The 13,445-nt window shown below is 44.8% G+C and overlaps 1 protein-coding gene across 2 annotated transcripts in view; it reads left to right on the top strand.

Moving 5' to 3' along the window:
- pik3c2b (phosphatidylinositol-4-phosphate 3-kinase, catalytic subunit type 2 beta) overlaps nt 1-13,445 on the top strand; it is a 75,304-nt gene that overhangs the window by 30,855 nt on the left and 31,004 nt on the right. Inside the window, exons 8-13 of one of the 2 annotated variants that reach the window (XM_080788744.1) lie at nt 56-119; nt 264-410; nt 900-933; nt 4,656-4,851; nt 9,407-9,529; nt 12,665-12,832. In XM_080788744.1, coding sequence (XP_080644870.1) covers nt 56-119; nt 264-410; nt 900-933; nt 4,656-4,851; nt 9,407-9,529; nt 12,665-12,832 — 732 coding nt within the window. Of the gene's footprint in view, nt 1-55; nt 120-260; nt 411-899; nt 934-4,655; nt 4,852-9,406; nt 9,530-12,664; nt 12,833-13,445 lie in introns of both variants that reach the window. The other variant, XM_080788743.1, reaches the window with a different exon arrangement.

Raw genomic sequence — 13,445 nt, 5'->3', positions numbered from 1 at the left:
CCTTTATAATGATGATTTTTATGATGTGAGCAATTTTTTTTTGTGTGTGTGACAGGGAGGCACTGTCTCTACTTCTAGACACCTTCCATAACGAAGCAGAGTCCTTCCTCTTGTCTGAGGTAACACGCACACGCACACGTACACACACACACACACACACACACACACACACACACACACACCTGCCTTTAATTACTAAAACCTTAACGTTAAGGTTTTCTGAACAACATGTCTTATCTTTGTCCCATCCTCGTCCCAAGCAGGCGGAACTACCGCTGCATGTGGAGCGGCTCGTCCAATCGGTGAAGGCGCTGTGTAGCTCGTTGGCCGCTGTGGAGACGCCCGAGGTGACCTCTGCCCTCAACCAACTCCCAGCATGCCCCTGTCGCCTGCAGCCCAAGGTCCTAAAGGTAAAATGTTCTAGAATGTACTGCTATTCGCACTACTATAGAGCACCGAAGTCCTGACTTAACTTATATACGTAATATGTGTATATTTTGGTCACCCAATTCTGCTGAATGTATATTCTGTATGTCTTTAGCTAATTTGTTCATACTGTACATGTACTATACTGTCTTGTCTGTATTCCTTTTGTTTGTCTGCAACATCATGGTCAGTGCAATTATAAAACAATATCTATGGTCATTCTCTACACCCAACATGTGTGTATTCTGATGCTGTTCTCTTGCTAACTTACGTAACGTTATTAACATTTTATTACGTATTACTACTTAATTACTAATTTTATTATGACCTTATTATATTCGATATACTTATGACAGTCACTTGAATCTAAACTATATACACATACAGGAACCAGAGAGTTGATGCCAAAAGGCCATTGATCATTACCACCATCAGCATTCGTAATGCTTTCATCTCTGTCTGTCTTTCACCAGGATGCCTCAGTACTGGCTGTTAGAGAAAACAGAGGTATGACGCACGCACTCACACACACACACACACACACACACACACACACACACACACACACACACACACACACACACACACACACACACACACACACACACACACACACAGCAGTGTTCGTTTAAATGTCAGAGTATAAAAGTGTATGCCGTGTGCAGACTGTGGAACACACACTAACCTAATGAGCGACCATATTAGCTCCTCTTCCTGCAACGTGAGAGGCTGAGATCAGACGTCTCCAATAAGGCCCCTAGTGTGTCCCTCAGACAGACAGGAGGAGACACGGTGGGCTACCATGGAGGCTAAATCTGGTTAACATTACTTCCAGGGTTTTCCCATGCCTTTTCCAATCATTACGTGCAGGAATGGATATTGAATGAGTCTCGATACATAGGATTGCTATGTTTTTTACCACAGGCATGAGGGCGGACTGGAAAACGGAAATCAGCCTGTGGGAATGTCAATTACAGCTGCAATTTTATTTGTTATTTTTATATGTAAAAAGAAAAAACATAGGCCTAATAGATGAGTGAAAGGGTGCAGTCAAAAGCACACCGGAAAGCTGATTAGTCAGTCTATCTAATCAATACAAACTGAAGGGCTCCAGCATGATAGTCTACTATGGGACAAGACCCCTACGGTCTGTTTTGCAAACCATACAGTGATGTAAACCAGAGGTTTATGGAACTATCTCATATTTTGACACTACTTCAGAGGAAACTGCAGACCAAAAGAAACGAGAAGTATGTCCAAGTTACAGAAGCTATCGGTTTTATCATCAACTTCACGTTGAAATCTGTGGTCCAGCACAGATCATATCACTGTATGTGAATGTGACAGTTAGCTTCATTGGTGACTTAGCAGTTTCTGTTTTAATTTTCAAGATTAACGATTTAAAAGGAACCCGTTCACCTGAGGAAACGTATCAATGGGATTTATGCCCTTGGTGCTGGTTGAAATTGCAAAAAAAAGCGACCACTGGAGGTCCTCTTTTATGGTGTAATTGGCAAACAATGCAATGCTGGTTAATGTTTAACTTTGGTTAAATTCATTGTAGCATCCGGGTTGCTCAGTCGGTAGAGCTCTCGCCTTTGGACCACAAGTTCATGGGTTCGATCCCGGGGCACCGCCAACTCAGCGTTTGAGTAGCAACGGCTTGGTGCAGCAAGTCATGCGGGAAGTATACTGGGAGCTGATGGTAGGTGTGGGCCTCCACCTCAGCAATCCATCTCCCAGGGGTGTAGCGCATTGTAACGGGGATAGACTCCATCTCCCAGGGGTGTAGCGCATTGTAACGGGGATAGACTCCATCTCCCAGGGGTGTAGCGCATTGTAACGGGGATAGACTCCATCTCCCAGGGGTGTAGCGCATTGTAACGGGGATAGACTCCATCTCCCAGGGGTGTAGCGCATTGTAACGGGGATAGACTCCATCTCCCAGGGGTGTAGCGCATTGTAACAGGGATAGACTCCATCTCCCAGGGGTGTAGCGCATTGTAACAGGGATAGACTCCCACGTGTTATCGGGCTCGGCTGATACCGACAATAAGCCACTCCCGACCTACTTTTGGTTAAATTCTCGTACCGCAAGTTCAATTTGAGAGGGGAGGGGGGTGGGGGTGCAGGAAAGACCATCTGGCCCACAAAGTGACTGGCCTATTGCTGCTATTCCAGAACGTCCCTATGGCCTGTCCACACCTTCCACAGAGCTCCTCACGAGGTGATAGGTTCATGATCTCCGCTGCATCGTCACCCACCTTCTCTACCCTAGTCTTTACGGTCTCTCTCTCTCTGCTGTGTTGCAAAAATGAAAGGAGGACTGTCTTAAAATAGCAGGACGGACAACTATGAGGTATAAAGAGAGACTAGGAATTACCTGCCGTGTCTCCCTCAAATTACTCCGACCGACAAGTGGATGTTAGCGGTGACACGGGGAATTAACAATGAGTACGTTGGCAGAAAGAAATGGCCACACAATTATTATCTGACATCTCTAGTCGACATTTAAATGCCATATAACACACCGTAAAAGGACGTGGATGGAAGACTAATTGTTGACAGATGAAAACCAAGACAAATTGGAGCCAGAGAGAGAGAGAGTAGAGACACAACTCAGTGTGTGGGATAGCACAGAGCTGCACCCTAATGGATGTCCACTATAGTCACTCTGTCACAGCTTTGGCACGTTCACAGTACAAAACACACACACACACACACACACACACACACACATACACACAAAAGACAATAGGCATGTTACAGTAAAAGTGAGAAAAACAGAAGCGGGGGAGCCTGTTTTTACCAGCACGGGAGGCCACAACCGAGTCCGGGCCGGGTCCCTTTGAGGGAGACAGAATGCCCCCCCCCCCCCCGGCAGCCAGGGCTAAACGCATCGGCGTGGGGCCGTTGGCGGGCCCCGAAGAACGGCCTGCCGGCCTCTTGTTCGCCGTCTTTTTTCTTTATTTCATTATTATTATTATTTGTTTAACCGTGGGCCGCGCACATTTGCCCCGGTGTCGTCCCTTCCCGTTCAGCAAGCCGAACCAACGTCCCCCGCCCACGGCTGGAAACTGGCCGCTCCTCGCCCCGTTTTAAAAAAAACTTTTACTGGTTTCTTACTTTTACTGTAACACACATACTTGCACACCCATGGTCGTACACACACACACAGACACACAGACACACACGCACCCGCACAGACACACGTACGAGCCATAGCGTAAACACGCGGCAGTGTGTTAACACAGGGTCAGCTGTGGTGTGTAAAATAGAGCGCCAGGTTTATATTCCCCGTGCAGCGGGAGAGGTCACAAGGTCATGCTGAGCATGTGTTTTCAGTGCTCTCCGTAGACCGCCTGACCAGGAGGACTCTTTACGGTTTACACTCTGTAACATGTATTCATTATTCACTCTGAGCTGTCTGCACGTCCACACTGCCGTTAGTCAACTATGTGTCCGTCCGGACATTTTTCTACATTGAAACGATTATGACAAAATAATAATATAATAAGTAGGCTAGTTGGGACAGGCCTAAACAATTAGTAGGAATGACTTGTTATATGTGTAACCGTCCACCGGTGGTCCTTGAGGGGGTTCCATGTGGTCCACAGATAAATGATGGCGAGTTGGTAACCAAATGGACCCTTAACACAATGAGCGCGGGGATTTACTTAAAAATAAAGGCGTTGGAGTGCCAGCCGATATGGGAGATTTTACTCTGAAAAATAAGCCCCGCCTTATGTGATTGTAATTTCGATCAACAATTATCTCTCCTATGGTACCAACATCAATACAGCATGGAAATGCTGACAATTCGGGTCTGCAAGGCTAAATCTCATCTGGTGGTCCGTGGCTCAAATGCAGAATAAACTAGTGCCCCTCGGGGCACAGGTCTCCACCAGGGCAGGTCAGGTTGTGGCCTCCTGGTGGCGCTATAATAAGCCAATGTGAAAAGTGTGCCATTTTTTCTTACACCTTTGATGGCATTTGGAAGATTTGAGGCATTTTGTTCAAAAAAGTTGTTTTGCAAAAATCCACCTGTTGGTGGCGCTATGATGACAGGCCAATGTGAAAAGGGTGGGGTATATCCCTCAGCCTAGTAGGAACGTCTGACATACTCTCTCTCCCCATGCCTTCGGCCTGGTGGAGACAACAATGGGCCTTGAAAACCACTAGTCTAATGGAAATGGTAATAAACCAGCATCATGTTGTGTCTCCGACAGACAAGGTCGTGGAGAAGTTGACGGCGGCCATCTTGGACCTGGTGGAGCTGTACTGCAGCACCTTCAACGCCAACTTCCACACCACGCCGCAGAGTCACCGCCTGACCGCGCCCATCCAGGAGGCGGGCCTGGTCACCAGCGTGCTGTCGTTCAGCATATACGCCGCCCACCGCATCCCTATCACATGGGCCACCAGGTAGCGCACGCACGCACGGACACACAGGCCAGTCACAATGAGTGCATAATCATAATCTCGATCATTTTGTCATAATCGTTTCCACGTTGAAAAATGTTCATATTTCCGCAATTATTTTTAGTATCAATTAAATTAAATTAAATTAAATTCTATTAAAGTGTCAAATCACAACAAGTTGTCTCAAGACAGCAGAAAACTGACAGAGCAAGCAATATTGCGACAGTGGTAACGAAAATATCAGTAATTTCTTTGTATAATCAGGTATTCATCAACAGAAATGTATTCTTTATTCACCATGTTCAATAGAAAAAACAACTATTAAAACAATTAATCGTCAACTTAAATTTGTAATGGTGACTGCTTCCCCTACACATACTGTGTACACATACTTAGCTTAGGTCACCATCACACACACCATTAATGCAGCGTGCGTCTCATATAAGGACAATGTTCACAAATATGTGCATATCTATCATGCCATAGTACGGATTTGCAGGTCCCAAATGTCTCCTGAAATATTTTTTTAGGTCACACATGCATGCACACACGCACGCGCGCACACACACACACACACACACACACACACACACACACACACACACACACACACAGAGAGGAGGCAGCTGTGGCAGCTGCTATGGCTGGAAGCCCTGTCTGTCTGTAATCACTGAGGATTACATCGTTGCTACAGAGCACAGGGTGAAAGCTGACAGCTTGCTACACCTCTCCTCCATCTTCCCCGTCATCCCTCTCTCTTCTCCTCAACAAATTGTCTGTCATCTTCAGTCTTCGGCCCATCCCTTTTTCATTCCAGAACAACCTCTGTCTCTCTCTCTCTCTCTCTCTCTCTCTCTCTCACCCTCTCCCTTTTCTAACGCCCTTTCCCTTTTTCCGTCTCTCCCTCTCTCTTTGCATGTGGGTGGATTCAGCTTTCCTGTCCCTTTCCCCTCCCTCCCCTCCCTTTCCCTTCCGTGGGTTCCATAATGTCTTCTGACAGATGCAACCTTGCCGGGCCCACAGTTGTGACACGGTGCCCCCCCCCCCCCCAACCTCATTTGCCCTCGTCTTGTCTTCTGATTTTCTTCTTTTAGACTTTAAAAAAATAAATATATATATATATATTTATATTTATCCATTTATATGAAGTGGAATTCAGGTCACAAGAGTGGTTTCAAACTCACGACTTAGTTGTTTAATCCATTTTGGGCGGGAACCCCTTTTGGTGTTAGCATTATGTTATGCTTTAGCTATTGAAAAATAGCAGAGCTTGTTGTAGGTCTGCTATTTTTTAAGAATCGTGAAAAGTGACATGAAAGTGTTTGAGAACGACTGACATAGAAAAACACAGCTTTCTCAAGAAAACAGTCAGGATTTAGAAGACATTTGCAGAATCGTTCCCAGGTCAGAATGGTTTAATTCGTTCCTATACTGCGTGTGGCGTGCACTGACTGACTGACTGCAACAGCAGGGGCTCCCTCCTCGTCTGCTAGAAAATAAGCTGTATAGTCATGCAGACGACCATGTGCTGCAAACCTTCAGTGGTGTCAAAAAGTCTCTATTTGAATTGAGGTTAGCCTGCTTTTGCCCTAATGCGCTGGAATAAATGCTAGGCTATTTATCTCTCTCTCTCTTTCCTCATCCTCTCCCCCTCTCCTACCTTCTCCCACTGCCACGTGATTTGGTCCACCTCTGTCTCTCTCTCTCTGTCTCTCTCGCTTAGTCTCTCTCTCTCTCTCTCTCTCTCACACACAAAGTCACACGCACACACATTGCAACCCTCCATCAGCAGCGTTCTTTGTGCCCTCCGCTCTGTTAGCTGGCATGTGATTGGTTCCTGACAAATGGCTGACGGCCTGGGAAATGGGCTTGACCTATGACCTCCCTGGGGGGGGCGGGACCCAGCGTTGGCTGCTCGCTAGGCACCTGGCCCGCCTCCATCACATGCCATCTGTGTGTGCGTGTTTGGGAGAGAGAGGGAGAGATAAGCTTGTACGTCAAATATGTATTATATATAGTGGAAGGAAGGCACTGGAGCAGTCTCAGACCACAACGTTTTGATGTCAATGCATCTTTGTCAGGTCATAGCCCGAAGAGGTTACAAAGACAGTACAACATTAGGAACATGGGGTAGGCCCTTCAATTAGCCAATGTCACATAGCCAGCAATAATAAATACATACAGTACATCATTATTTTTTATATATGAGTGTGTATGAGTGAAAAGCCCAAGTTATACATAGTTGCACACGGGTGTCACACACCAAAAATAGCAACTCTCAGCTCACTGCAACACATGTGTGAGCTTGTAGTTTGTCTATTTTTGGTGTGCGCGACACGGGCGCGCAAATCAAGCCATAACTAAGTAATAAAATGTTTCTGCCAGTCTGGTAGTAAATCACTACCAGATCAGAACACTCTACTGTACTCCATCATCCCTGAGGCGTCTCCATGAGACCAAACCCTCCCAATGTGTGAATAGTTTTCATTGTAGTCACCCTCATGGCCTGACGTGAATCCAACTCTGCATGCACTCAGTCACTGGATTCCTTCCTACTCCCTCGCTGTCTTTTCCTGGAGACGTTTCTCCCCTTTCTTAACCTCTCTGAAACTCCTATAACTCCTCCTGGTTTGCATCTAAATGATATAGAAGAAGGAGAAATTCTAGTGAAATACATATGGTTAGAGACGATAACAACAATGGCAATAACTGAAAGCTATAGATTCCCCAGAGATACAGTAGGGTATTGGTTAAAGGTCTATATATATATACCACTGTCTATTCACAGCTTCAGCCATATATCATCATTTTATACATAAACATAGACCTCTGATGGGTTTGTTTAAGCAAATCTTATACAGCTTATCTGAATAACGGAGTCGGCTTCGGCTAAACATCGTTGCCCGATTAAGAAGCGGCGCACGCCGTCATTTAATGTGTCAGTCTATTTTGGCCTTGTTGATGTTTCAAATCAATCTGTGCTTTCAAATGCTTTGAAAACACTAAAACTAAGATCACTGTTGTTGGATTACCTACTACAGCATGTCAAGCAAGTTTCATGTCTCTGCAAGTTCATAATGGCATCCTCGGTATAAGCAAACAAACAGTGCTATGCTTTGGGAAATGGCCGTCTCTCTGGTGTCTAGTGTACACTGTAAATCCTTTAACGCCAGGCTCTCTGTCTGGACCCACATGAACCCCCCCGTTGAAGTGCAGAGAGTGAATCCTACCACAGCGTCTGTCTCCTGCATCTCCTCTAAGCCGGTGCTTCCCAAACCTTTTTAGCTCACGGCCCCAAAAGTGCAAATTATAGCAGATCTACAAGCTCACAACGCGTCCCTTCGCGCCGTGCTGTGCGCTTGTAGATCGACTTTTTCAGTACTTTACTTATCTGTTTTCTAATTTATGGAATTTCTTTGATTTCATCTGTAATTTCTTCGTGAAATTACTGACCAAAAAAATCATTGGATTTGTTTTTAATACATGAAAATGTTTGCTTTTTTCGGGAAGGTTTTTTGACAAACAAAACATAGGAAACTAAATCTAAAGGGACACATATTAATGTGTCCGCGGCCCTCAAATGGGTCCCGACCCAGTGTCTGTGTGAGCCAGTGCTCTAAAAAAACGGCATCCCTCTCTCAGCTTCCTTACGGTGCGTGTGGTGGATAGAGAGGAAATGAAAGGACTGACCAATTCTCCCTTTTTAAAATGAGAAAACACATATTATTGGCAGGGTCAGACGGGAGTATGGGAGAGACGCTTAAATACAGGGCAGGAAATAAGGAGATGAAGGCAGGGAGGGAAAAACAAGGGCTTGTCTTGGATTAGAGTGGTAGATGGGCAGGATAGCATTTTATTTTGAAATGTGTGACCTGCATAGTATAGCTACAGTATAATAGGTCATCGCAGTGAGTGTGGTTTTCTGGTTCCACTGAAAAATCGATCAATTGTTTTAATTGTTATTATTATTATTATTATTACTAGCCCTTACCCGCTGTGAGATATTGCACCCTGCGCCCGGTACTGCGCCCTGGGTGCGTTTTCGCATTTTTTTTATTCACTAATAAATTCATTATTAATTTATAATTTGTTAAATTGGAAAAAAAGGCTCCATATTAGTATGGTCAATGCCTGTGTGAAAAGTGGGAGCGTTTGGTGCAGGCGGTGAGGAGATACGGCGGTGTTTCTGACACACAGACAGTGACTGAATTATAGCATGATTATTATTATTATTATTATTTGAATATGTGATGATATGATATATATACTTTGTTTAGTCCAAAATGCCGCGGCACGCCTTTTAACTGGAACTCGCGGGCGGGACCACAGCACACCCGTTCTACACTAGACTGGCTACCTGTGTACTTCAGAATTGACTTTACAATGTTATCGTTTGTCTTTAAGAGCCAGGGTGCCTGGACCGCTGAGTCACGGCCCAGGCCCATCCAATGGCACTTTGACGTTCTCTAATCCGTTCCTTATTATAACGGCAACGCTCGGTTCCTTCCGGGAATCTCATGGGGCTGAACTAAAGTGTTCTTCTTCTCTTCCTGCACAGCTACGAGGGCTTCTTCCTGTCCTGCTCGCTGATGCATGGAGCGGTGGAGCTGTGTGCTCCGCAACACACCAGCAAGCAGGCCGTCAGCAAGTACCTCTTCCACCTGGTGTACTGGGACCAACGGTACGTATCCAATGTACAAGTATCTCTTCCACCTGGTGTACTTCTGGGACGAGCTAAAGTTTAAAATTATGGTTAAAGAAGTAGTTAAAAGCTAACGGTGACACAGATGGGTCCAGCGGTTCTCTCCTTCTAACACTTTTAACAAAACGGCAACATCATGTGACGTCATGTGGTACAATATAAATACCAAAGGACTGAGGCTTCACACGAGTGTGATTTATTTTGTATTATTATATCATGCCTACAGTAAGTGTGGGTTTATATACTTTATTCCCGGCGTGTTATTCTACCCCATATTGCAGGCGATACATTAAAGAAATGAAAGAAAACATACATAGAATAATAATCCTTATAGATGATCTGATGACAGAATTGCACCCACTAATCAATAATTTGTGCGTGGCTATAATTTTATGTGGCTCTCATAACACATTCCTCCAATTGGACACGATGAAGATCACGGGCTCCAATCATCCAACCATCAGCGCATGCAATCTTTTGAAAATAGCAAATCTGCAAGCTTGTAGATCGGCTATTTTCAAATGGCTGAAATGTACTGTGTATATGTATAGGGCTGAAGTGGTATGTAGGAATGCAGGAATGTATGTTTTGTAATAATAATCTAAATCTACAAAGTAACTGGTGTAACTAAAGTTTTCAAACGTAAAAGTACAATATTTGGATTCTGAGATGTAGTGGAGTAGAAGTAAAGCTAGAACATTTTAAATACTAGTACATCTCGTACTCTGCATTGGATTGGAGTTCTCAGTCTCTTTCATTTGGATTCCATAGAAGTCAACATGTCTTCTCTAGAAGTGTGTCCTGCACCAAAAATAGGCTATATCTACGTCGCCGTATTTATTCGTTATTTCAGTCTTCCAGAAACCCTATAATCATCTCGGCTATTTCATAACTGCAAACGCCTCAATCTCGAATCTCTGAAATAAATTATCTTTACATATTAGGACTTAGCCTATAGCAACATTTTTTTGCGTCGTGAGGTTTGATTTAGCTTTAATCCATGTCTCTGTATAATAGTATTTGTCCTTATCTGAGCCATCTGTGAATAACTAACTACTGCATGGTTGTTCATGGTATGTCGTCCAGGGGCTTTTACATGGGACTGTGCAACCTGGGGCTGTGTTTGTTGGCTATGTTTAGTAACAGCCTACTTTCCGTAAACATGTCAGCTGCCTTTTCTCGGTGTGTTTGTGTGTGCGTGTGTTTGTGTGCGTGCGTGCGTACGTGCGTGCGTGCGCACAGATTCAGAAGATGGCCAGATGGAGCCTATTTGGCATGATGTTGAACTGTTGGATGAACTGCCCTCCTTTCATGTTATATCAATTATTGGCATAAATGAATCATGCAGAACGCTGCCAAAGCACATGGATTCAAGTTCCCAGTCGCTGTGACTGATTTCATTTGGATTCCATATAGGCCAGCATGTCTTTCTCTTAAGAGAGTGTGTAACTTTAACACCGCTGCTCTGTCAAGTCCTACAGCTGATGATCGATTGTTTATTTTAAGATTGAAGCTCTGTAGGAAAAAACTTCAGCACACCTAGAAATCAGGCGTATGCCAGTGGACATCAATGGAAGGAATAGAATACACCCGCACACTGTGTATTTTCTTTAATAATGCAACGTTTCGGTCCCTCCGGACCAAGAAGGATTCCTGATTCCTGAAGAAGATCCCGCAGTGATCGAAACGTTGAATCAATAAACCAGTGGAGCTGGTCTACAAGCTGGGGCAGATCTACAAGCTCATAGCGCGCCACCGAGTGGCGCGCTACGAGCTTGTAGGTCTGCTATTTTTGAAAAATCGAAGAACCACTGACATAGAAACATAGCTTTTTCAGAAAACTGTCAGGATCTAGAAGACATTTTTAGAATCAGGTCCTCATGTCTTAATGTTTTAATAATAATAAAGGCCAGAACCCTGTACAGTATGTTGTACACTACAGTGCAGTGCATCCAGTGACGTGCTTATCATTTCCCCCGTCTTTGCCCTGGGCCTCACCATGCATTGTCCCTGAAGGTTATATTTGGCCCAGCTGCTGCTCTTGCAGTATATGCTCTCTTATATTTGAAGCATTTGCTGTTGTTATATTTTTAACCTGAGTTCAGGGACATTTGAAGAAGTCCAAAGCAGCAGAGAAAGACCAGAGGGGCAGTGGGCCCAGAGCAAAATGCTTCTGGGGGGGTTTTCAACTGGTGGTCTATGGTGGTCCGTGAAGGTATGGCATGTGGTCCCTGTCTGACCATGCATGCATTAGTAAAGTGAAAAGTGAAGATTTGATTTATTATTTTTTTATCGACCACCTGAACAGTGCACTAAATGACCCCGGTGAGACGTATGCGATGACGCATCAATGTTGTCATTTACTGGGAAAAGTCGGACATCAAGAACTTCCACAGAAAAGATAGTTATAGAATCTCAAGAAGGGAAAGTGTATGCCGGTCTGGATTGCCTGATTGAGTCACCATTATTAGGAAATGTGGCCGTAATCAATCAATTGCATGTGTCTGCTCGCTTATACATATATAAGTTGCAATGAATCGGTTAACATGAGTTTAATATGGAAGGTTAAGAGGACGGAATAAGGGTAACAAAGTGTCCCTGAGCATGATATGTTGCATAGATTTCGCTCTGCCGTTCGCCCAGTCTGTTCAATGGAATGTGGAGTTTGTCCAGACCAGATCAGTGACTTAATCATTTCTGTCGTACTGACCTAAAAACCCATTTTGAGTTTTGTGCAGCATCGGAGAAATAGGATGTTTAGCCTTTTAATCACACACACACACACACACACACACACACTGTTCTGACATGCAATTTACTATTTACTATTACAATTTAGGCGTTTAGCAGATGCTCTTAATCCAGAGCGATTTTCAGTAAGCAAGAACAACACATCATGGTAATACAAAGCTTGTAGGTCTGCTATTTTTGAAAATTCGAACAACAACTGACATAGAAGAAGCTTTTTCAGAAAACTGTCAGGATGTAGAAGACATATTTAGAATCGGATCTCAGGTCAGAATGGGTTAATGGAATTGGCCTCAGGTCCAAATTGGATAAAGATGATTCTGATTCAGATCCTCTTTCCCCATCCCTCCCTCCGTCTCTCTCCAGGGTGTGCTTCCCGGTCCAGATCAACCAGCTGCCCAGGGAGTCCCAGCTGACCGTGACTCTGTACGCCAGTCCTCTGCCTCCACCAGGGGGCGCTGAGGAAAAGGGCAAGCAGCGGCGCGGCATGGAGGCGCTGGGATGGGTCACCATGCCTCTGTTCAACTTCAGACAGTGAGTCCACCTCACCCTTTTACACATCTCACCCCTTCAACCTCACCCTTTTACACATCTCACCCCCTCAACCTCACCCTTTTACACATCTCACCCCCTCAACCTCACCCTTTTACACATCTCACCCCTTCAACCTCACCCTTTTACACATCTCACCCCCTCAACCTCACCCTTTTACACATCTCACCCCTTCAACCTCACCCTTTTACACATCTCACCCCTTCAACCTCACCCTTTTACACATCTCACCCCCTCAACCTCACCCTTTTACACATCTCACCCCCTCAACCTCACCCTTTTACACATCTCACCCCTTCAACCTCACCCTTTTACACATCTCACCCCTTCAACCTCACCCTTTTACACATCTCACCCCTTCAACCTCACCCTTTTACACATCTCACCCCTTCAACCTCACCCTTTTACACATCTCACCCCTTCAACCTCACCCTTTTACACATCTCACCCCCTCAACCTCACCCTTTTACACATCTCACCCCTTCAACCTCACCCTTTTACACATCTCACCCCTTCAACCTCACCCTTTTACACATCTCACCCCCTCAACCTCACCCTTTTACACATGTGGGGGATCCAATGAGATTACAGGTTA

This window comes from Protomyctophum bolini (genome assembly GCF_963924005.1).
Source record: "Protomyctophum bolini genome assembly, chromosome: 2".
In the NCBI taxonomy this organism is placed as follows: domain Eukaryota; kingdom Metazoa; phylum Chordata; class Actinopteri; order Myctophiformes; family Myctophidae; genus Protomyctophum; species Protomyctophum bolini.
This window is presented reverse-complemented; position numbering and strand designations above follow the sequence as displayed.